The sequence below is a fragment of the Salvelinus fontinalis genome, chromosome 7 (genome assembly GCF_029448725.1).
Source record: "Salvelinus fontinalis isolate EN_2023a chromosome 7, ASM2944872v1, whole genome shotgun sequence".
Taxonomy (NCBI): Eukaryota; Metazoa; Chordata; class Actinopteri; order Salmoniformes; family Salmonidae; genus Salvelinus; species Salvelinus fontinalis.
The window spans coordinates 29,093,931-29,119,401 of NC_074671.1; the positions used below are offsets into that span (position 1 = coordinate 29,093,931).

Consider the following 25,471-nt stretch of genomic DNA (forward strand, 5'->3'; position numbering starts at 1 on the left):
GGTCAGGTAAGAAAACACCTCTCCATACCCACAGGGACTGGCTCTTTCACTAGCTCCATGATGGCCCCGGATGCCCTGTTCCCACTCCTTTGTCATCAACTTGTACAGCCAGGGTTCTCCACAAATTGCAACTGCTTTAATCATGGATCTCCTTCAGTGGCTGTGGGGAAAGGTCACCTCTAGCCTAGTAGTACCCAGGCAGTGGATAAGGCTGCAGGGTATAAGAGTTCTAGTTCTGCCACTTCCAGCTCTGGTGAATTACTCTCAGTGGGTGTCAATCATGAACACCCTCGTTCAGTCAAACCACTCCAACTCAGACCCACTCCACTGTATGGGAAGAATCCGAAGGATGAAGGACGTAGGATGTAAATAGAACACCGTGCAACCAGCCAATGACACTGCAGCCTTGAGTAAGGAATCCTCAGTCATCATTACAATCCTTATGTTCTCATACACAGACTGTCTAGCATCTGCCTTTGACTGTCATGTCATAATCATTGCGTAATTAACCAAGCTTACAGTGGCTGATTGTGCACATGTTTGGAGTGTTGTGCTTCCCTATGGGTGTGGGTGATTTTGTTTGCATGTGTGTATGTTTGTGTGTGTGAGCGCCGAAGCCAGACATGCTTCCATGGCCAGCCGCTTTCTTGGAGTTAATCCGTCTCACTGGGGGTTGGAGTAGAAGGAGAGGGGGAGAGAACAATGCAGCATCTCCTTCTTAGTCTTACTCGTGATTCTTGGACGCTCTTGGACGCTCTCCCGGCGGATGACTGTTCTCCCGCTCATCTCACAGCTGTGTCCTTGAAGTCCCTGGTCCGTGGCTCGACAGTCAAGGAAGTCCCCCCCCCCCCCCCCCACTACCCTGCGTTCCTGCCATTGTCACCGTGACAAGCGCAGGCTGTGTCAAGAGGTAAAATGTTGTGTGTGTAGAGTATGGAATTTCCTGGACTTGTCGTTCCTGCATTTTTTCGTTACGTTATGTGTGTATCTGTGTGTGCTTGGCAGATTTTAAAGAAGGAAGAGAGAGGAAGTGTAGACACATTGGAGAGTTGTTATTTCCCGCACAATGCAGGTTATTTTGTGTTATCTCCACAGACAGGCTTGCCGAGGCACCCTCATGGAAATACTTGGACTTTCAAGAAGGCCTTGTACCAGACATAGCATTGAAGTGGGTCATAGTTTCGAACATGGAGAAAGAATAGAGATTAAATCCAGATTAAATCTCTCCATAAAGCACAAATACCATAGTTGGTCATCGTTGCTTGTTTTTCCAACCATCTTGGATACCATGTTTTTGACTCATACTAATAACTCACAAGAGCTTTAATAACAAATACTGTTGCCTCATGCTGTATGTCTTTACAGGGGTGTTTATCTGAGCCTAGTCTGTATGGTGTGTGTGCTGTGTCACTCCTGATGCCTTGAGAAAGAGAGCATTAGTCCATGAGACTGGTTTTGAGAGGACACCCCCTTTGTGGTAAATATTTGGCATGTGCATGTCAAAACCCATCCGCATGTTGAAATGAATATGATGATATCTGTTTATCTGAGCAATTAAGTCTGTTGCCATTATAATGTTCACTCTGTTGGTGTGTATTAGACCTTTTATGGAGAAACATCAAAAGCAACCCAAGTAGCATGCTTCAATTCTATGGCCGCATAATCTATGTTAACACAGAAGTAAAATGTCACGTAATTTGGTCAGCTGTGTGTTGAACTTCTGTGTTCATATGTGTTAAAAATGGAGAGTTCCAGCAAAAACTAAGTCATCACCCTCGCAAAAAGAAACTCTCAGCCAAATAACACTACATGACCAAAAGTATCATTGAGCATCTAATTTCAAAATCATGGGCATTAATATGGAGTAGGTCCCCCCCTTTGCTGCTATAACAGCCTCCACTCTTCTGGGAAGGCTTTCCACTAGATGTTGGAACATTGCCGTGGGGACTTGCTTCCATTCAGCCACAAGAGTATTAGTGAGGTTGGGCACTGATGTTGGGCGATTAGGCCTGGCTCACAGTCGGCGTTTCAATTCATCCCAAAGGTGTTCGAAGAGGTTGTGGTCAGGGCTCTGTGCAGGCTAGTCAATTTCTTCCACACCGTTCTCGACAAAACATTTCTGTATGGACCTCGCTTTGTGCACGGGGGTATTGTCATGCTGAAACCGTAAAGGGCCTTCCCCAAACTGTTGCCCCAAAGTTAGAAGCACATAATCCTCTAGAATGTCATTGTATGCTGTAGCGTTAAGAATTCCATTCATTGTAACTAAGGGGCCTAGTACGAACCATGAAAAACAGCCCCAGACCATTATTCCTCCTCCACCAAACTTTACAGTTGGCACTATGCATTCGTGCAGGTTGTGTTCTCCTGGCATCTGCCAAACCCAGATTAGTCCGTCGGACTGCCAGATGGTGATGCGTGATTCATCACTCCAGAGAACACGTTTTCACTGCTCCAAAGTCAAATGGCGGCGAGCTTTATACCACTCCAGCCGACGCTTGGCTTTGCGGATGGTGATCTTAGTCAGGTGTGCGGCTGCTTGGTCATGGAAACCCATTTCATGAAGCTCCCGACGAACAGTTATTGTGCTGACATTGCTTACAGAGGCAGTTTGGCACTCGGTAGTGAGTTTTTAATGTGCTACGCTACGTACTTCAGCACCCGGCCATCCCGTTTTGTGAGATTGTGGGGCCTTTGCGGCTGAGCCGTTGATGCTCCTAGACGTTTCCACTTCACAATAACAGCACTTACAGTTGACTAGGGCAGCTCTAGCAGGGCAGAAATTTGACAAACTGGCTTGTTGGAAAGGTGGCATCCTTTGACGATGCCACGCTGAAATTCACTGAGCTCTTCAGTAAGGCCATTCTACTGCCAATGTTTGTCTATGGAGATTGTATGGCGGTGTGCTCGATTTTATTCACCCGTCAGCCACGGATGTGACTGAAATAGCCGAATCCACTCATTTGAAGGGGTGTCCACATACTTTTGTAATTATCGTGTAGTTTAAGCGTGGCCTTCCCCCAATCCTGATACGTCCAAATAACCCCAAAACCGGAACTAATGTTGGTTGGATCTCACCCATCACATTAATTCTGGCAGATTCTCTTGGCCTACACGCATAATCTGCCCACAGGAGATTAATGGCTGTAGAATACAGCCCTTATATATGATATTACACCATTACATTATTAATCTCTCATGCAGATAGATACCCTAAGGGCCACTAAAATTGTGTTAATGTTAATGCATTATACTTTATCATTGCATGAATCATTTAGACAAGCAGCAGGATACTTCCACTGTCCTCCCAATCTTAGAGGAATTCTCATTGTCTCTGAAACTTGAATCTGTCTGGATACAAGGCCAACTCCCCTAACCACTACACTCTGCTATCCTCTACACACATGACTCACCTCTCCTTCATTGATGAGCAATAGGACCATGGTTACCATGGGTACCTCATAGGCTCATAAAAACATCCAATTGACAAACACCTTGACAAACCTTCCGACTCAATTACATGCTCTCAACTGCCAGTATTGCGGTCCTCGAGCGTCACTTCTCATTTGGTTTTGTCAGGGAAAAGCATTGTTTTTCCTTGTACTACCTCTCCCTATCCATCATGGCTGGCTGTGTCAGGCTGTGTAGAACAGTGTGCACCACAGTGTGTCAGGGCAAGAGGTGCCGGGGGAGGGCTCACCGGGTAACTGCAATGCCCACTGTGATGGGCATTGTGATGGGCATTACTGTCGAAGGATAGATAGTCGTTGACAGGTCCCCTGGCGTTGCGGTGCTAGCCGCTGCTGCTTTGTCATGCTACAGCGTGGGCCATGGGACACTGGGTTGTTTGTGTCCATTTGACATCACTGGTGAGGAGACTCATCTGATACTGCTGTGTCTCTGGGGCAAAAAATATCCCGCACCGGGCTGTCCGACCAATCATTGTTGAGAAAGGGCTGGACAGTGAGGTCTCATTGGTCAGGACATTGTCCCTCCCATGGCGCTCTCTGATTTACCACTGTCTGTCCCCACGGTATTGAACTATGTGAGCTCAACTGAATCTAAAGCAGCTGAATCTGAGAGTTTTTAATTCCCTCATTAATACGACCTCCACACTCTTAGAAAAAAAGGTGCTATCTAGAACCTTAAAGGGTTCTTCGGCTGTCCCCATAGGATAACCTTTTTTGGTTCCAGGTAGAACCATTTTGAGTTCTGTGTAGACCCCCTTCTACAGAGGGTTCTACATGGAACCCAAAAGGGTTCTGACTGGAACCAAAAAGGATTCTACCTGGAACCAAAAAGGGTTCTCCTATGGGGACAGCCAAAGAACCCTTTTGGAACCCTTTTTTCTAAGAGTGCAGAGCATTTGTTTAACATAAATTGTGTTGTCTTTCAACCATTCTTGTCTGCTCTAAAGTGAAATTTGAATGAGCCAGCACCCTTTACCAGTAATACATTCCTTATTATTGTGCTAAACTTATTCCATGCTGCATTGAGTTCTGTGCTAAAACCTTGAAGACAGTAAATAAGTTCCTAGCCTCCTGCATGCTTGTCTGTGGTGTGGACCTTCAGTAATATTCCCTTGCAGTTGGAGATTAGTTTACCCCGCAAGTGCTTGTTCTCAGAACCTGTCAGACGGTACAGGGAGACAGACACTAGCGGGGTTAGCTGTCACACACAGCTGCAGAAGGAGACAGGGAGGAGTGACAGGTGTCGGCCCCGCCGCACATTGTCAGATCGTTCGAGGACACACACGTCCGTGGTCTTACAGGAAGTCTCATTCGTTGACACACACACACACACACACACACACACACACACACACACACATACATACACTGCATTCAGAAAGTATTCAGGCCGCATGACTTTTTCCACATTTTGTTATGTTACAGCCTTATTCTAGAATGGATCAAATACAAATATTTCCTTTTTAGAATTTCTTGCTAATTTATTTACAATAAAAAACTGAAATACCTTCTTTACAAGTATGCCAACCCTTTGCTATGAGACTCGAAATTTAGCTCATGCATCCTGTTTCCATTGATCATGCTTGAGATGTTTCTACAACTTGATCCATCTGTGGTAAATTCAATTGATTGGACATGATTTGGAAAGGCACACACCTGTCAATATAAGGTCCCACAGTTGACAGTGCATGTCAGAGCAAAAACCAAGCCATGAGGTCGAAGGAATTGTCCGTAGAGGTCCGAGACAGGATTGTGTCGAGGCACAGATCTGGAGATCGGTACCAAAAAATGTCCACAGCATTGAAGGTCCCCAAGAACACAGTGGCCTCCATCATTCTTAAATGGAAGAAGTTTGGAAAAACCAAGACTCCTAGAGATGGCTGCCCGGCCAAACTGAGCAATTGGGGTACAAGGGCCTTGGTCAGGGAGGAGACCAAGAACCCGATGGTAACTCTGACAGAGCTCCAGAGTTCCTCTGGGGAGATGGGAGAGCATTCCAGAAGGACAACCATCTCTGCAGCACTCCACGAATCAGGCCTTTATAGTAGAGGTGCCAGAAGGAAGCCACTCCTCAGTAAAAGGCACGACAGCCTGCTTAGAGTTTGAAAAAAGGCACCTAAAGGACTCTCAGACCATATGAAACAAGATTCTCTGGTCTGATAAAACCAAGATTGAACTCTTTGGCCTGAATGCCAAGCCTCACTTCTGGAGGAAATCTGGCACCATCCCTACGTTGAAGCATGGTGGAGGCAGCATCATGCTGTGGGGATGTTTTTCAGCGTCAGGGACCGGGAAACTAGTCAGGATCAAGGGAAAGATGAACTGAGAAAAGTACAGAGAGATCCTTGATGAAAACCTGCTCCAGAGCACTCAGGACATACTGGTGCAAAGGTTCACCTTCCAACAGGACAACGACCCTAAGCACACAGCCAAGACAACGCAGGAGTGGCTTCGGGACAAGTCTCTGAATGACCTTGAGTGGCCCAGCCAGAGCCCTGACTTGAACCCGATCTAACATCTCTGGAGAGACCTGAAAATAGCTGTGTAGCGCAATCCCCATCCAACCTGACAGAGCTTGAGAGGATCTGCAGAAAACAAGGCGAGAAAGTCGCCAAATACAGGTGTGCCAACATTGAGGCTTCATACCTAGGGCTGTGGCGATCACGAAATTTCGTCAGCCGGTGATTGTCAGTCAAATAACTGTTGGGCTCACAGTTATTGACCGTTAATTAACATAAACACATTTAGCCTCTCCCGTCTTCCACACATAACCTACAAGCCACTGATGCAGACCTTTGGAACTAGGTCTGCAACATAACCTACTTTTAAATAGTCTTCCTAAATCCATGTAATATAACCTCCACCTTCACAATAAATCCATAATTTATTTTAGACAGGTCTAAAAAAGCATGATATGAAGAAAATGTTGTCTATTTCAGAAGATCAAAATAGCATACTCTGAGATGTCCCTATGTTAGGTCCTGATCTGGCTGTGCCAAATGGCTTTGGGCTACACTAGTTCATTTAGCAGACATAATTTGCTTAAAATTCCGTGGCATTATTTTATAGTATGAAGAATACAATTGAACAAAGCTGAATAAAATTTAAAGGATATTTTCTCCAAACGATTTGAGGGAGTGTGCACATATTCTGTGTTGAGCAGTTAACAAATAAATAGGTATTCCTATATGCTTAATTTAGAGATGTTAATGTAACTTTCGTTGTTCTACAAACGTTGGGCTATATGATTAGATTTTTAATACATTGTAAGGCTGCACGATGTGACTCTAATGAAAGGCTTGAGCTCTGCTTTGCATCAGTCACTCATTCACAATTTGACAAGCACTTATAATGCCTAGAATTTCTCAGCGGCATCCCCTTTGTGTGGCCTTAATGCACCCTAAAAAAATCATTGCCTTTTTCGGCCAGTGGCCGTTGTGCACGCTCCATCACCTTCACTTCTCACAGGCTACAAGTGAAGACAGGCACATCGGGGACGCAACTGCGCGTGTCCTTATTCAATTCCGAGGTGCATATTGAAGATTTTGGAATAACTGTCCACATTTACTTTTCGTCAGCCAACAAAATTAGTAGGCCTAATGAACAGAAAAAGCACTAGCCTGTGTCAATCTACTGTCCCCCATAGTACAAAGGTTGACCTATTGTATTTTGTGCGAGAAATAAATATTCCAAACATAGTCTGGGACAGTTGTAGGATGCTGGTAGATAGCCTACTACCATGTGCGCAATGTGGCTGACGCAACAGATCAGAACGTTTAGCTTAAAATGTTGATAAACTATTAGGCTATTTCTTCACATTATAAGCGCTACAATGCACACATGGTAGTAGGCTATAAGTGCCAATGTTCCATTAGCGGAAAACACCATTATCAAAAGTGACCGCAAATGCAATTATGCATGTAATGCTTTTATTATAAAGGTGCATTTTTATAGTGGAAATTATCATCCCCAAACTTGACACTCACTCGCTGCTTATGTATGCCAGTTAGGCTCTACACCTCTTGTAAAGCGGATTAATGTGCCTCATTTTAAGAAGTTATTTGGCCACTTTAGTTGTGATGCAAACCTTATCAAAACATATAGGCCTATGGGCTAGGCTACATGAGGTGTGTGACTAAGATTAGAAAAAGTCTCCAAAAAAGGCATTGTTTCTTATGTTGGGCATCATTCACAAGTGATCATATATAATTCACAAGTGATAGGCTAATATTGTCACCAATCAGACTATTCTTGATTTAATCTTGTCTTAACATATAATAAATGTGTGAAATTTGTTTCGATTTAGAATGGACCATTATCATGGACCTGTATCGAAACAGGGTCAGCGGTACAAAATGTCATCTCTGCACTTAAATAGTGAACGGAGGACGCTTTTCCCCATGGTTTATTTTCATGCCAGCCAGGTGCGCTATACTCCTGTTGTAAATATATATAACAATGTGCTTAATATTAGGAAAGTTGAGAAATAAATATAGTAGGCCTAGCCTATAGAAAGCTGATCCTCCTATTTTTAGTATCAAATCAAATCAAATTTTATTAGTCACATACACATGGTTAGCAGATGTTAATGCGAGTGTAGCGAAATGCTTGTGCTTCTAGTAGAGGCCATCACTCTGTTTTCTCGCAACATGAGCTCATGGGCTCTTATGAAGTGTTTGATAAGATTTTCTAAACAATTTGCATTGATGTCAGAGTGATTAGAGGGACAATAGAGTGCTGAGTACCAGGCATTTTGCAAGTTTGGTAGGCTACTAATGACCGTCAGCAGCATCAGAGCTTGGAGAAGCCTAATTACCGTGACTAAACGGTCACATGGAATTTGACTGCCTTCATGACTCGTGACCGCCGGTGAGGCGGTAATACGGTCACCGCAACAGCCCTAGTCATACCCAAGAAACTTGAGGCTGTAATCGCTGCCAAAGGTGCTTCAACAAAGTACTGAGTAAATGGTCTGAAGACTTATGTAAATGTGATATTGCCGTTTTTTTTTTTTATATACATTTGCATTGAAACTTTTTTTACTGTTTTTGCTTTGACATTATATGGTATTGTGTGTAGATTGATGAGGAAAAAATACAATTTAATCCATTTCAGAATAAGGCTATAACGTAGTCAAGGGGTCTAAATACTTTCCAAATGCACTGTATACACACACACATTACCCCTACTGATGTCAGCCACACTCATCACTCTGCGTAGAGGCTACTGATGAGGTGGTCTCTTCAATTTGACCCCTAAACAGGTCAAATAGCAGACAATACATTATAATAAAATGTGTGAAGAAGTTCAGGAGTCTGACCAGAGGCTGACATATAGTTCCTCTTTAGGACATCCTTGTGATTCCATGATTTGGTATCGCCAGACAGTTATGAAGAATCAACTGCACATTTCAAAAATGATTTTTCTGTGATGTTTGGTGCTGTGATGTTAAAGTCCCAGAAGTGGTGCATGTCCTAGTATGATTCTGTATTAAGCATTGCTGTTCTGTTTAGTGTTTATTGGCTTATTTCACTGTAGAGCCTCTAGCCCTGCTCATTATACCTTATCCAAACTTTCAGTTCCACCACTCACACATGCGATGACATCACCTGGTTTCAATGATATTTCTAGAGACAATATCTCTCTCATCATCACTCAATGCCTAGGTTCACCTCCACTGTATTCACATCCTACCATACTGTACATTATACCTTGAAGTTATTTTATTGCCCCCAGAAACCTGCTCCTTTTACTCTCTGTTCCGGACGTCCTAGACGACCAATTCTCATAGCTTTTAGCCGTACCCTTATCCTACTCCTCCTCTGCTCCTCTGGTGATGTAGAGGTGAATCCAGGCCCTGCAGTGCCTAGCTCCACTCCTATTCCCCAGGCGCTCTCTTTTGATGACTTCTGTAACCGTAATAGCCTTGGTTTCATGCATGTTAACATTAGAAGCCTCCTCCCTAAGTTTGTGTTATTCACTGCTTTAGCACACTCTGCCAACCGTGTCTGAATCCTGGCTTAGAAAGACCACCAAAAACTCTGAAATCTCCATCCCTAAATACAACATTTTCAGACAAGATAGAACGTCCAAAGGGGGTGGTGTTGCAATCTACTGCAGAGATAGCCTGTAGAGTTCTGTCCTACTATCCAGGTCTGTAGCCAAACAATTTGAACTTCTACTTTTAAAAATCCAACTCTCTAAAAACAAGTCTCTCACCGTTGCCGCCTGCTATAGACCACCCTCTGCCCCCAGCTGTGCTCTGGACACCATATGTGAACTGATTTCCCCCCCATCTATCTTCAGAGCGCGTGCTGTTAGGTGACCTAAACTGGGACATGCTTAACACCCCAGCCATCCTACAATCTAAGCTTGATGCCCTCAATCTCACACAAATTATCAATGAACCTACCAGGTACCACCCCAAAGCCGTAAACACGGGCACCCTCATAGATATCATCCTAACCAACTTGCCCTCTAAATACACCTCTGCTGTTTTCAACCAAGATCTCAGCGATCACTGCCTCATTGCCTGCATCCGTAATGGGTCAGCGGTCAAACGACCTCCACTCATCACTGTCAAACGCTCCCTGAAACACTTCAGCGAGCAGGCCTTTCTAATTGACCTGGCCCGGGTATCCTGGAAGGATATTGACCTCATCCTGTCAGTAGAGGATACCTGGTTATTTTTTTTAAATGCCTTCCTCACCATCTTAAATAAGCATGCGCCATTCAAGTAATTTAGAACCAGGAACAGATATAGCCCTTGGTTCTCTCCAGACCTGACTGCCCTTAACCAACACAAAAACATCCTGTGGTGTTCTGCATTAGCATCGAACAGCCCCCGTGATATGCAACTTTTCAGGGAAGTTAGAAAAGCCAAGGCTAGCTTTGTCAAGCATAAATTTGCTTCCTGCGATACAAACTCAAAAATGTTCTGGACCACTGTAAAGTCCATGGAGAATAAGAACACTTCCTCCCAGCTGCCCACTGCACTGATGATAGGAAACTCTGTCACCACCGATAAATCTACGATAATCGAGAATTTCAATAAGCATTTTTCTACGGCTGGCCATGCTTTCCACCTGGCTACCCCTACCCCGGTCAACAGCACTGCACCCCCCACAGCAACTCGCCCAAGCCTTCCACATTTCTCATTCTCCCAAATCCAGTCAGCTGATGTTCTGAAAGAGCTGCAAAATCTGGACCCCTACAAATCAGCCGGTCTAGACAATCTGGACCATTTATTTCTAAAATTATCTGCCGAAATTGTTGCAACCCCTATTACTAGCCTGTTCAACCTCTCTTTCGTGTCGTCTGAGATTCCCAAAGATTGGAAAGCAGCTGCGGTCATCCCCCTCTTCAAAGGGGGACACAATCTTGACTCAAACTGCTACAGACCTATATCTATCCTATCCTGCCTTTCTAAGGTCTTCAAAAGCCAAATCAACAAACAGATTACCGACCATTTCGAATCCCACCGCACCTTCTCCGCTATGCAATCTGGTTTCAGAGCTGGTCATGGGTGCACCTCAGCCATGCTCAAGGTCCTAAACAATATCTTAACCGCCATCGATAAGAAACAATACTGTGCAGCCGTATTCATTGACCTGGCCAATCACCACATCCTCATCGGCAGACTTGATAGCCTTGGTTTCTCAAATGATTGCCTCGCCTGGTTCACCAACTACTTCTCTGATAGAGTTCAGTGTGTCAAATCGGAGGGCCTGTTGTCCGGGCCTCTGGCAATCTCTATGGGGGTGCCACAGGGTTCAATTCTTGGGCCGACTCTCTTCTCTGTATATATCAATGATGTCGATCTTGCTGCTGGTGAGTCTCTGATCCACCTCTACGCAGACGACACCATTCTGTAGCTTCAATGCCATACAACTCTCCTTCCTTGGCCTCCAACTGCTCTTAAATACAAGTAAAACTAAATGCATGCTCTTCAACCGATCGCTGCCTGCACCTGCCCGCCCGTCCAGCATCACTACTCTGGACGGTTCTGACTTAGAATATGTGGACAACTACAAATACCTAGGTGTCTGGTTAGACTGTAAACTCTCCTTCCAGACTCACATCAAACATCTCCAATCCAAAGTTAAATCTAGAATTGGCTTCCTATTTCGCAACAAAGCATCCTTCACTCATGCTGCCAAACATACCCTTGTAAAACTGACCATCCTACCGATTCTCGACTTTGGCGATGTCATTTACAAAATAGCCTCCAATACCCTACTCAATAAATTGGATGCAGTCTATCACAGTGCCATCCACTTTGTCACCAAAGCCCCATATACTACCCACCACTGCGACCTGTACGCTCTCGTTGGCTGGCCCTCGCTTCATACTCGTCGCCAAACCCAATGGCTCCAGGTCATCTACAAGACCCTGCTAGGTAAAGTCCCCCCTTTTCTCAGCTCGCTGGTCAACATAGCAGCACCCACCTGTATCACGCGCTCCAGCAGGTATATCTCTCTGGTCACCCCCAAAGCCGATTCCTCCTTTGGCCGCCTCTCCTTCCAGTTCTCTGCTGCCAATGACTGGAACGAACTACAAAAATCTCTGAAACTGGAAACACTTATCTCCCTCACTAGCTTTAAGCACCAGCTGTCAGAGCAGCTGTCCTTTTTACCACATTATTTCTACTTTGCACATTCTTCCACTGCAAATCTACCATTCCAGTGTTTTACTTGCTATATTGTATTTACTTCACCACCATGGCTTTTTTTGCCTTTACCTCCCTTATCTCACCTCATTTGCTCACATTGTATATAGACTTATTTTTCTACTGTATTATTGACTGTATGTTTGTTTTACTCCATGTGTAGCTCTGTGTTGTTGTATGTGTCGAACTGCTTTGCTTTATCTTGGCCAGGTCGCAAATGTAAATGAGAACTTGTTCTCAACTTGCCTACCTGGTTAAATAAAGGTGAAATAAATAAATGAAAAAAAAAAAAATTGCTGCTGTACATGTCAGCTAATGACCGGTTCTGAGCGTTAATACTAGTTGTTTCTGAAGTCAATACAACAGAGAGTTAGGACATGGAGTCATCAATCTTGTCTATGGAAGATAGAGAGCAAGATAGATAGAGAGCAAGATAGAGAGAGAGCGAGAAAGAAGGCGGTCGTAGGGATGAAAGTAGGAGTTCTAAAGGAGAGAAGACCAAGGGGAGATGGGAGATGGAGTGTTAGACGGCAACTTGAAACCATGTTTACCGCTATAAGATCAGATCATAGTGAAGCGCTATCACAACCTCTCCCACTCACAAACCTCTCACAGTCGGTTTGTGAGTGGAAGCAGGCCACTGCAGATACTCCGTCACCCACAGCCCCCCACTAGCTAAGAACCAAGCTTGAGGAACATAGCATAGAAACTACCGGGCTAATGCAGCTAACCAAGCCTCAAATGTCAACTCTAGCTCGAGCTCAACACCCCTAACAGTCACCCAACTGTTGCATACGAAGTACAACACCTACACCAAACCGCTGGGTTGTTGAATAAAGGATATTCAAAGTGCCAATCAAGCAGTTTTCACAGCTGAGTAGCCTGACGTGCCCCAGTGCGGACACTGGACAGCCAGGCGTTGGATAGATCAAGGGTAAATGGTTACATGCTTGCTCGTTCTCTCTTACTAAGGTCTCATTGAGCGCCTAGTCAAATAACCCATTTTCTGACATGTCTGTCTGGCAGATCTAGCCAACGCTATGAACTTTAACGATTAGACAATCTGGGTGTAAGGGGGCTCATCTTGAACTAGACTAGAGCTGAAACGTTTGCCCTTTGCTTCAGAAATCTTTACACAAGGGACAAGAGGAAACACCATCTGTTCTAATCGCATGTTGATGCGATTGTTAAAGGTTGAGAGCTGTTGGAAGCATCCATCTTCTGATTCCTTGAGTTATCTGTCTGGATATTTGAATTATTTCTCTCCTCTTTTCTTCTCTCTGGAACTTCATCTTTCACTTGGATGGGAGAAATTAAGTAGATTAGATTATCAACATAATTCTTATTCCCTTCATCATGAATCGACAGATACAGCATGAACAATGGGGGGAATAAAGCAAAAGAGAGCAAAATACCTTACAATAAGCACAGCAAGTTCTCCAATAGACTGATTCTCTCTAGCTATATCATTCTGAGAGCGTTTTGCAGACAAAATGTACTTAAGCAATAAGACCCGAGGAGGTGTGGTATATGGCCAATATACTACAAACCCCCAAGGTGCCTTATTACTATTATGAACTGGTTACCAATGTAATTAGAGCAGTAAAAATACATGTTTTGTCATACCTGTGGTATGCATTCAGGGCTCAAACCACCCAGTTTATAATTGTACTTTTTCATCTCGACCGAAGCAGACTGCTTTTTTGTTTATTTTTTAGTGCGCCACCCTCTGCCCCCATGGGAGCCTTCTTATTACAAGCCTCCCATTGGTGATCAAAGATGAAGATATTAATATCAGTCGACTCTATGGTGCGGTGGGGCAGCTGTAAAATTCCACTGCTAGCTAGGCTATTCCCACAGGGAGCCTCATATCAGACACAAGTGTTTGCTAGCCTATATAGCGATGCTAATAGCTAGCTCCTACCCAGGCTCTCTGTCTTTCGATGTTGTCATTCTGTCTTTTGCTGAGCTATAATACACTCATGTTCACTTCACTTCTGTCTAGTGTATTCTCAGAAGTAGATTCGACTCTGAAATACTTCACTTTAAATGCTCCTGTCTTCACACTCTCCAGGGTGCATGCTGTGCCTACCGATTCAGGGACAGACTACTGAGTCTCCATCACAAATGGCACCCTATTCCCTACATAGTGCAGAGCGCTCTGGTCAAAGGGAGTGCACTATGCAGGGAGTAGGGTGCCATTTGGGAGGCTACCAGACACTCCAGGAAATTCTGACAGGCGTCATCACGCTTTGTGTAAAGTGGTGAATTTAGGTGTCAACCCACGCTCTCTATTTTTCTGTGGTATTACTTTCTTAGTGATTGTGACAGGCGTAGCGGGACGTGGTGCGCTGCTAGCTTCACTTTACTGTTAGTCAGCAGCACCAGCACAACACAGCAGCAGTCAATCGTATCATTACTGTCTGCAGGGTCACACAAGGACAGAGACAAGGTGGAGGAGAGGGAGATAGAGAGAGGGGGATAGAGAGAGATGAAAGAGAAGGGAGAAAGAGAGACCGATTGAGGGAGAGAGAGAAAGGAGAGAGATATTTACGACTGAGACGCTGCCAGAGAGAGAGACGCCCTACATCCCGATCTATGTCTTTACCGCTCGTCCCAATAACTCCAAAGGGACAGAAGGCACATTTGTGAAAATACCTTTTCCCTTTAAATGACAGCCATGCTATGGCTGGATGTTTGGCATCTCAGATTAATAGCAGAGATTGATAATAGGACTAGCACACTGAGTGTATGTGTGTGTGTTGTCTGTGCACCCTTACCTACATCTATATATCCCATTATTGGTGTTGGCAATGTGCCTGCAGATCATTGCGATCGTTTGCCATTCTGTGGCATGCAGTGGGTCTGTTATTCAGTCAGTCAGTTAGTCAGGGAGGGTTGACACCTTATGTAACGGTACCTCGGAGTGACCCTCCCATGGCCCCATATGTGTGTGTCACCTTGTGGCCCCTGTACTAAAGTGTGTGTTCCAGACAAACTGCAGCCCGTGTCACTCACGATGGCACCCTGTTCACTGTATAGTGACACTGTCCGTCTACACTCTGGGGAAGCCCCATCCTTCCCAATTTAATGCCCTATTACCCTGCTTGGTCATCTTATTAAATCATCTTTGTGGCTAACCATAATGCTATTTGAAGTCTATGGGAGCTGTACCATACAATAGAATAAAACTTTATTGTCCATTACAGGATTACAAGTTCTTTGGCATCACATTACATTAAAAAGGATCAAATACACATATATTCTCACATAACACACATTTAAACCAGTCAGCACATCCTACTGCATAACCTAAAAACATAGAGGACATTGATACATTTACTCACAACTGACCGCTGCCCTGCACTGTTAAAATAGAGAAATAGATAAGTGCGTATACCGATGCAATTTATGTTGCATTTAGTCGTCCAACAGCACAAGGAATGAATGAATGTTTGAACACGTTCTTCTTGGCCATGGGCTTTCTGAAGCGCCGGCCAGAGGGAAGCTCTCGAACGTGAGGGTGTGGGTGGGATGGGTCGTCAACGACAACCAGTGCCTTCCCTTTTGGTTGCCTGGTGGAACAGACTGCTCAACTGTGCCTGTGGTCGACCGATTACTTTGCTGGCTGTGTTTACTATTCTGGTCAGTTTGCTTTTGCTCCTCACGCTCAGATTGCCATACCAGACTGTCATATCGAACGTGAGGATGCTCTCCACCAGACTGCTATACAACTTCTCCAGAACATCCCTTCAACCCTTCAATTTCCTCATTAAAACAGTCGCTGGCAGGCTTTAGAAAAATACATTCTGCATTCTCTGTAAAGCCCAGCTTGTAATCAATTTGTGTCCCTAGATATTTAAAACACTCAACCACCTCCACTGGTTGCTTGCTCAGAGAGATTTGTTGGGACATTGGCAGGTCGTTGCCATTGATGATCAGCTCCTTTGTCTTGTCCACATTAATGTGGAAGGCAATTAACCGGCACCATTCTTGAAGGTTGTTGGCCTGTTTAAAACAGCTGTCCCCGTCTGACGCAGCATCTTTAAAAAATAGTCCCACCACAGCCATGTCATCTGCGTTCTTGAAAAGGCTCACATTGTTTCCTTTGGGTCTTCGTCTCGTTAGTGTAGATAGAGAACAACAGCGGTGACAGGACACACCCCTGGGGCGCCACTGTGTACAGGGTCAGTTCATCAGAGAGGGCCCCGTTCAGGAGAACCCTCTGTGGGCGGTCAGTTAAAAAGTCCTCGATCCAACCTGCGAGGCCACCGTTGACGTTCAGGTCCAGTAGTCGTTTCAGCAGTGTGTATATTTGCATTGAATTGAAAGCTGAACTCAAATCAATAAATATAATGTGTGCATATGATTTAGCATGTTGAAAGTGACTAGACTCCATGTTCACCAAGGTCAGGGTACTATCATACAGTCCCCCTCTGTGTCTTATAGGCAAACTGTAGCGGGTCCAGTTGACAGGGTGGACAGGGTAAGGTGCTTCCTGACAACCCTCTCCATGCATTTGGCCAGCAGGGGCATGAGGGCAACAGGTCGAAAGTCATTTGGTGATTAGGCACCGGTACAATGGTCGACAGCTTCCAGGAGTTTGCCACTGTGCAGGTGCTCAGCAGGAGTTGAGTAAGAGACCCATTCAGGTTGAGGTGTGTGTGTGTGTGTGTGTGTGTGTGTGTGTGTGTGTGTGTGTGTGTGCGTGCGTGCGTGCGTGCGTGCGTGTGTGGTTATGAGAGCTCAGCTGGCAGAGTCAGCCTGTGGAGCAGACCGCACACACACTGACACACACTAAACAGGTGCCCACTCACTATTCTGCCATGCTCCATGTCACACGCATTTCTTTTGGCAGGTGTGTCATCTCTGGTGCTACACTGCTCTGCCCTGCATTACTGATGTTGACTTAGCCTCTAACCCAGGGAGAGGAATGGGAATTGACAGCCACAGCTCCGTGAATGTGGAACAGGGTTGTAACAGTTGTGTTTTATGGCAGTGGTGTCTCTTGGTGATTAATGCTCGTGCAGAGGCATTTTGCGCACTAATTACTGTGGCTATTACGATACGCTTCTTGTACGATTAGGACAGAGTTGCTACATACGAGCCGCTTATGAGGGGACTATAGCAACGTTATAAAACAGCTGTTTCTACTCCTTTCTATCCATTTACTCTAAAGGGTGTGGACTTGTTTTGGAGATGTGCAGACAAGCACACAGACAGACAGACAGTGCAGCACAGTATGTGAGAATCCCCAATGATTTTGTAAGAGGTAAGAGACTCATGTAGCCAGACCAGTTAGTCAGTGAGGGTGACAGGAAGTAATGATATGTTCCCACCTCCCCCCCGTGGTGGGGTGAACGTCATGCTGACACTCCTTTTAATGGCCTGCCATGTACTAGCTGGGCGGCAGGGGTGGGGGGAACTTGGTGGCGCTGATTGATGACCCGCGCAGCCGACACCAACCGCCACCAGCCTGCATGACACAGCAACCGCAACTCATCCTGCCATCTGGGCCATGGTCGGCAGGGTCCACTCACAGCACTGACAGTGACTCAGCACCATAGCATCCTGCAGATACACATTTGGCATGGTGGAGAGGAGCAATGGGATACTGAAGAACCAATACTTTCTTTCTTTAGAGCTTGTGGTAAATACCTGGTGCTATATCATCGGGCACCGTTATTGGAGCAAATCGATACTGTAGTAAACATTACATTTGTTTTGTCTGACTGGCCAGCCAATTAAGTGATCGCAGCAGTACTCCAGGGGCACCAACAACCAATCGGTTGCTCTGTGGTTGAGTCACTGCTCACTGGCCCCAGCTGTTGTTGTGGCTCATGCTTGAAGAATAAGTGTTATTTGTTTCATAATGGAATTGTTCATTGTAATCAGGCCCCTGGTCTATTGCTCAGTGGGGATCAGCCTCAGCAGGGTCTTACTTGAATTCCTGTTATGAAAGCACAGCAGCCTTTGGTCTACTGTGAGGTCACTAATAGGACAAGTAAGACTGAGGGGAGGAGGGCAAGGGAGGAGGGGCCCCAGAGACATCACTACTCAGCACTACTAAGTCACCACAGCCCAAACTGAGGCCCTCTGAGGCCCCAAAGCCCCAACAACAACAGCACAGGAAACACATGGAGAGACAAGGATTGACGTGTGAGGAGGTATCAGGAACTGTTTACTGATTCCCATCAAAGGAGCGAAAGAAACATAATCAAAGGGTGAACGCCATGAAGGCGCCTCACTTTTGTCTGGTCTGCTGGGAGGAGGAGATCGAGATAGACATCACGGTGTTGCTGCAATCACCGAATCCCTTGAGATTATGCCAATGAGGTCCACTGTAAATCCACTCCTCTAATGTTAACTGGTCTGTTTCCAAAATGGCACACTATTCCCTTTATAGTGCACTACTTTTGACTAGAGTCCTATGGGTAGTGCACTGTAGAGAGTGTACTATATAGAGAATAGGATGCAATTTGGGACTGACACATTGTTTGCCTTCTGGGGCTGCCATGGTGGCCTTACTGTAAATGGACCTATTTATAACTCCACAGTGAGTTTGGATATTAAAATGGTGGAGAAATGGGAAAGTTGTTACCTCTATAACTTTTTTCAGCTATCTGAAAGAAAGAAAGAAGTCAATGTAACACCTCCACATTTTCTCAGATTTGTCTTACTTTATGACTGAGATTTGACTCCATGAATCTGTGTAAGGAATTCAGGAGCATGTCTCCATTTCCCGACCGCCCTCACAGATAGACAGTGCTTGCGTCCCAAATGTCACCCTATTCCCGACACAATGCACTACTTTTGACCGAACCCATAGGGCCCTGGTCAAAAGTAGTGCCCTTAGGGTGCCATTTGAGACAGTGTGTTCCTTCAAATGCAGCTGGAACCAGCAGATGAACCTAGCCGTGAGAACATTGCATTGCAGGGAGGAAAATATCAGCTCCCATAAAAGAGTGTGATTAGGTCTTTGGGTTATCTGTGGGTTGTTATGAGAGCACAGCCCTGTCCACTCCTTCAGTGACTCCCTTCCTCGCCCTCTTTCCTCCTTCGTTATGGAAGGTGCAGCTTTATGCAGGCATCGAGCCAGATCCTTAGACGCTAGACCCCTACAGTAAAATAGAGGGAAGTCCAAAATGTAAAGGCATTGTTATCCTTGCGCGCTTGCACCCTGGTGGAGACAGAGTGACCGATTTATTTCATTACCCCGTCTCGAGTGACCTTGGCTGGGGCTTAAACTCTGTGCGCCCCTCCAGTTTCACTATTCAGAGCTGCACTCTCCAAGTCGCAGCAGCAGCAAAGGCATTTTGGGGACCCAAAGGGCTGTCAACATGAGCCCAAACACAAAGACCGCTGCGTTGCTATGAGGAGAGGGATTGTTTCTGAAAGTCATATTCTCCCAGTCCCAATGGTGAGTGCTTTATTTAGTCTTTCTCTCTTAGAAATGATGGGATTATTACATTTTTTCTCTGATGGAGTCCCATTTGTCCTCGGCAAGGAGATTTGAATACAATGTACTATTAGGGTTGTCATGGCAATGGCCACGCTCTGCGTGTGTGTGTTGTCAGTTGCCATGCAGTGGTTCGTTTGTTATTCTCCTGTAAAATGTTGGAATACCATTAAGCTGCTAGCTGTCCCTGACATTACAGAAAACACACAGACCAACGGTATCTGTGTTGATTGGTGATTTACTCACCGTGTTTACATCTTTGGGTAGGTATCTTGAGTCATATTTCAAACAGCTACCCGGACGAAATCCTCTGTTTCTGGACTATTTGTCCTATCCAGCTCCTGGACTTTAAGGACGTAATACATCATCTCTCTCTCTCTCTAACTCTCTGTGTCCAGCTGAACTTTGCCGGGGTCTGAGGGGCTTTTCCCATACACTCCTTTCCTCTATCGTAGTTAAATCCACAGCCTCTCCAAATATCCCGCTCTCGCTCTCTCGCTCCCGCTCTCTCTGTGTATGGACAAGTCGTGGCACGCACCTGTAGCTAATGTGCCATCATAACAGGTGGATATGATTCACCGCTCACCCCTCCTCCTTCTCCCTCCCCCCCTCCTCCTCCTCTTCCACCTCCTCTGCCCTGTGTGAATGAAAGGTAGTCTGGTAGCCAGTACGGGCGATGATGTGGAATCACTGTGGACACTGGAGAGGCTCAGCTGCACTCTTTAAACACTCACCGCCACTCCGCTCATTAGCCCTGGAGCATGATGCTAATGCACCTAGAAAGAGGTGGGGAGGTAGAGAGCAGGGGGGGAGAGAGAGAGAGAGAGAGAGAGAGAGAGAGAGGGAAAGGAGGGAGAGAGAAAAAGAGGCGAGAGACACCCCAGTGAAATTGCCCAAAATTGTTATTTTCACAGTGGGCCAGTCTCTTGTTTTGACATTCGACTGGCCAAATATCAATATGACTGGTAATAGGCGGATTGAGTTGCAGCCTGCAGCGTGCGTATTTCAATCCAGTCATTTATGAAGGTGATTATTTTCATAAGGAACAATACATGATGAAATGATCAGTGCTGCTGTGCTTGTTTGCTTATCCTTTCCCCTCTCATTGCGTTGCGCTTTCAGAGAAACACAGGGTACGTCTCGAATGGAACCTTTTCCCCTTTACAGTGCACTACTTTTGACCAGGGCCCATAGGGTTCTGGTCAAAAGTGGTGCACAATATAGGAAACAGGGTGCCATTTGGGACGTATCCACAGGTTGACCACATCCAGACCCCGTCGTCCTAGGGGGCACAAATCCAATTTCACACTCGCCACTGCCACCAGATTATTTATGCATTGGAGATTCACCTTAGGGGAAGTGCAGGTGTGTTTATTCCCCAAAGACAGGGCAACACATGGAAATACAATCTCTCTCTCTCACACACACACACACACACACACACATGCACGCAAGCTTTTCCAGAGGTGAAAATAATTTGTGTGTGTGCACAGCTCGCGCGTGTGGGCCTTCCTTTCATTTATCAAGGTTCTGTCACTTCTAAAGACTACCCGTGGAAGTTAGCATACACTCTAGTGATATATAGCTCAGTACACTACACGCCCTACTGATCAATGTTTAATGACCCATGATTGGTTTTACTGACCAGCCTAGGCAGTGAGTGCAGCGTACTGAATTTCATACATAGCCAGTATTCAGGAGCCAAATACACAGTGACCACCCTGTACATTAATGGTCTAATCCAACCTTGATTTATGTTACTTTTCCATGGCTAAGTATTTATGCCTGTCATGGTGAATATTTATTATTGTTGTCAGATGGAGTGTTTTTTCGATACTTGTTGAGTTCTTTCCTGTTTGTGACCTGACTGGGAATTGTAAACACTGTCTTGTCTGTCCTGGTCTGTCACTGGCTGTATTTTTCTCTCTATTTCTGTCTCTCTGTCCGTCCTGTCTCTCTCTCTCTGTCTCTCTGTCCGTCCTGTCTCTCTCTCTCTGTCTCTCTGTCCGTCCTGTCTCTCTCTCTCTGTCTCTCTCAATGGACATCCCCTCGCCTGGCTATGTGATCAATCTCTTTCTCTCTCTCTATTTCTCTCTCTCTCTCAATGGATAGCCCCTCACCTGGCTATGTGATCAATCGCTCTCTCTCTCTCGCTCTCTCTTTCTCTCTCTCTCTCTTCCTCTCTCTTTCCCTCTCTCTCTCTTTCTCTCTCTCGCTCTCTCTTCTTTATTTCTCTCTCTCTCCCCCGCTCTCTCTCCCCCCCTATGTCCTCACCTAATCACATCAGTATCTGACCGTGCTTCCTGACCGCGGTGCAGTATCTCAGTCTGTCTCTCTGGTCTGGTTGTGTTCCACAGAGAACCATGAGCACTGTGGAGGAGGAGCCGGACCACATGATACCATGAAGAGAAGCCTGCAGGTCCTGCGCCGCCAGCTGCTGAGTGAGTAGACATGGCTGGGTCCTCATGGCTGAGATAGGATACAGTCGAATCACATATGGCGCATTACTGACACTCATAGCACACGTGACATAACTACAGTTCAATACGAACAGCACAGCTAAGCTACGGGCTTACTGTACATTAGCCAAACTTGTAAAACTGCACATTAGCCACAGGTAAGGGCACAGTAGAATAGAGTCCAGTAAGACAGAAAACAGCTAAAGTGAGGGAACAATAACAGTGCTGATAACAGCTACAAGAAAAGGACCTTCAAAACACAGTCTCAGCCGGTTCCAGGTAGACAGAGAACAGGTATTGTACTTGCAGTGTGTTACTCATCCTTATCTACCTCTGTGTTACATAATCATGTCATACAGTATATGCTGTTCTAAGAATATTAGCAGGTTCAGGGGGGGAAGTGGTGTGATTGTCTGGCAGGTGTCCAGAGCCGAATGTGGAACATGGGGTCAGGCTGAACCACTGACATTACCACAGGCTGTTAGTGGAGCAGGTTGCTCATCTCTACTATGATATGATTCACCCTGTGCCCCATGGCCCAGAACAGAGCAGCGAGGTTAAAGGCTGGGCCTGACTAATCTAACTCAATCATATCACACAGCAGATACACGAAGGTCGTTGACTGCTCAGGAGGCCTCCTATAGGATATGCTGTTGTATACTCAAGAACGGATGGTCCAATCAAAGTGTTCCAATGCTGTACTAGGATCTCCAGTGGCGCGGGGTTGAGAAGAGGGTACAGCCACGGAAATAATGGAACCTTTGGAAAGGAAACTATTTCTTAGAATCTCTGGCTCAGAAATGTAGGATATGTGAAATTATAGAATGGGATGATTATTTGTTTCATATTGCAGTTTGTTTTTGGTACCGTGTGGTTCTTCGTACCAAATGATCTGTCGCCTCTTTTTGAGAGGTCTCATCAGTTTTCTGTGGAACCCAACATTGACCGTCCAGGTGATATTTTTCACTTAGATGTGCTGTGTGAGTCACAGCTGTGGCCTGCCTCTCCCCAGACTCTTCACACGCAACTCTCTGCATCCTAAATGTCACCCTATTGCCTATATATTGCACTACCCTGTTGAAAAGTACTACACTATATAGGGAATAGAGTGCTATTTGGGGGGTAGCCTAGGTACCTTGTTCTTGTGTCTAGACAGAGAAGCCCACCAGAGACTCCTGCTGCCTTTCTGTAGAACAGACTATTCTCATTTCTCATTCTGGCCTGTACCTGCCAGCGGCGGCATGTAGCCTAGCGGTTAGAGAGGCGATCTACTGTAGCAACTGGAGGTTGCCAGTTCGAATCCCGGATCTGGTGGGGTCTGCTGGTATCAAATTCTAGATGCCATTGCCTGCCATTGTGTCCTTGAGCAAGGCACTTAACCCACCACAACAATTGCTCCATGAGTGCCCAGTGTGCGAGCCCCCTCTCCAACCTGTGTATGTGTGTCTTTCGGATAAGGTATAAGTCAAATTTAGGTTGGACAAATAAATAAATAGACAAATAAAATGATCGTAATATAAACCAGAGTTTGGGTGAATTTCAACTGAATTGAACAATGCTCATTGAGAATTCTTGGGAGTTCATTTTTGTTCATTTTATGAGTTGGCCTATAGTGTTGGTTTTGGAGAGGGGTTTCAGAGAGAACGGAGAGTGGGATGATATGATATTATCACACTATACTCCCATTTCCTTTGGTCCCAATCCTCCTTTCCTGTGGTGTTTTTTCTTCTCTGTTCTCTCTCTCTTCCCTTCCATGTCTGTCTGGCTCAACACGGTTGTCTGTACAGGCCCACCTGAAGCTACAGAAGACTGACTGTTTATTTTCAGAAAACGTTTGTTTTGCCCTCTGTCCTCAATCCAATTCCTTCCAAGTACGGCAATTCCTTCCATCTCCTTGACTCAAGTGCAAATTACATTGTGACGTCAGCTCGTAAAATGCTTATCTGTGAGAGTGTTTAGAGTGATTTGCAAGCTATGAGAAATCTCCCTAATCTGAGTTGCACTGGGCTCCTCGCCTTTTGGTTGGGTTCTATTGTGGCACTAGATTGTGCTTGTAATAATGTCATAACACCGCCGCAATATCTTGAATAACTTATACATTATGTGTGAGCGGTACAGTGCTGCCGGTCTACTTTATTGCGTTGTTTTTCTCAGCCTTCGTGACTCAATGTTCTCCCCAGAGCCCGAATAACTTCCTAGTTTATGTCTTTCCTTCCTGTTTGAACCGACCGGACCGGACCTGGCCCTGTGGCCCAGTTGGTGTTACAGCCCCCAGTCAACCCGGGCAACTACTGTCCTACTAAATCAATACCCTAGTAAACATCAGAGGGCCTTTCTATCCTCCTTGTCTCTCGTTCCTCAGTTCTCTGACAGCGTGGACGTGGGATCTGGGATAAACATGTCCGTGTTGTAAAAAGTGTGTGTGTGTGGGGGGGGGGGGGGGGTGACCTAATCTGACAAGCTTTACAGAACATTCAAACATGAAGACATTATCCCACTGTGTGATAGGATGAGTCCCAACTGGCACCCTATTCCCTATATAGTGTACTAGTTTTGTGGGCACTGATGCATAGCAGTTAGCGATTAAGGATGGCCTCACCGCCCAGTCCCTTATCGACTGTGTTAAGGCTTGTTTAAAAAAGTAGTGCACTAAGTGGGGAATAGGGTAATATTAGGGTACTATTTGGAACGGTACCATAGACTCTCTCAGAGCTCACGTCTGTGCCGCCCTAACCCATTTCCCACCCCCTCCCCAGTCCCCCCCCCCCCCCCCCCCCCCAGTCCCAGCGGTCCACAGGATGTGCCCCATCTATCCCTCAGCCCCCTGGGATAACCACTCTCCCCCATAGATTGGCAGGCGGGCCGGGCACACCCAACCAGCAGACCAGTGGAATTTGTCTGTTTACGCCACTTTTAAAGATGCACTCTCTTTACACCTCTGACTGACAGTTTGTTTAATTCCCGACTGAAAACAATTGTTGTTCAAGAATAGTTCCTAACTTGAAAACAGAGTTCATTAAGGTTGATTGCACATAGCTGCTAGAAATAAGTATGTTTGAATAAATGTATTGAACTTTAAGGAGAGATGCTGTTTACATTTTTTTTTTTTTTGGCTTATTATTTGGCCCTCATCCCATTGTATATCCCCAGGACCCATACTGGGGATTAAACTGGAAAACTAATGGAAAACCAGTCCCTTGTTTTGATGAGTGGAAATGTTTTTCTTATCCAGAGTGACTTATGAATACCAATACAACCTCCTCACCAATCAACTGTCAGATCACATGCTGTACTGTAGGTGACATCAGTAACACCTATTGACTACTGCAGCTAGGTCATAATTGGAATAGCATGGACAGGTTTGATAATCAAATCCCACCACAGGTCTGACTGGGGATAAGGGGCTTTTTGTGCC

General features: G+C 45.5%; 1 protein-coding gene across 2 annotated transcripts in view; it reads left to right on the plus strand.

The window, feature by feature from the left end:
* LOC129859348 (transmembrane protein 108-like) overlaps nt 1–25,471 on the plus strand; it is a 67,912-nt gene that overhangs the window by 26,586 nt on the left and 15,855 nt on the right. Inside the window, exons 1-2 of one of the 2 annotated variants that reach the window (XM_055929005.1) lie at nt 19,185–19,558; nt 21,955–22,038. In XM_055929005.1, the coding sequence (XP_055784980.1) occupies nt 21,999–22,038 (40 nt within the window). In that variant the 5' untranslated portion in view covers nt 19,185–19,558; nt 21,955–21,998. Of the gene's footprint in view, nt 1–19,184; nt 19,559–21,954; nt 22,039–25,471 lie in introns of those variants that run through there. The other variant, XM_055929004.1, reaches the window with a different exon arrangement.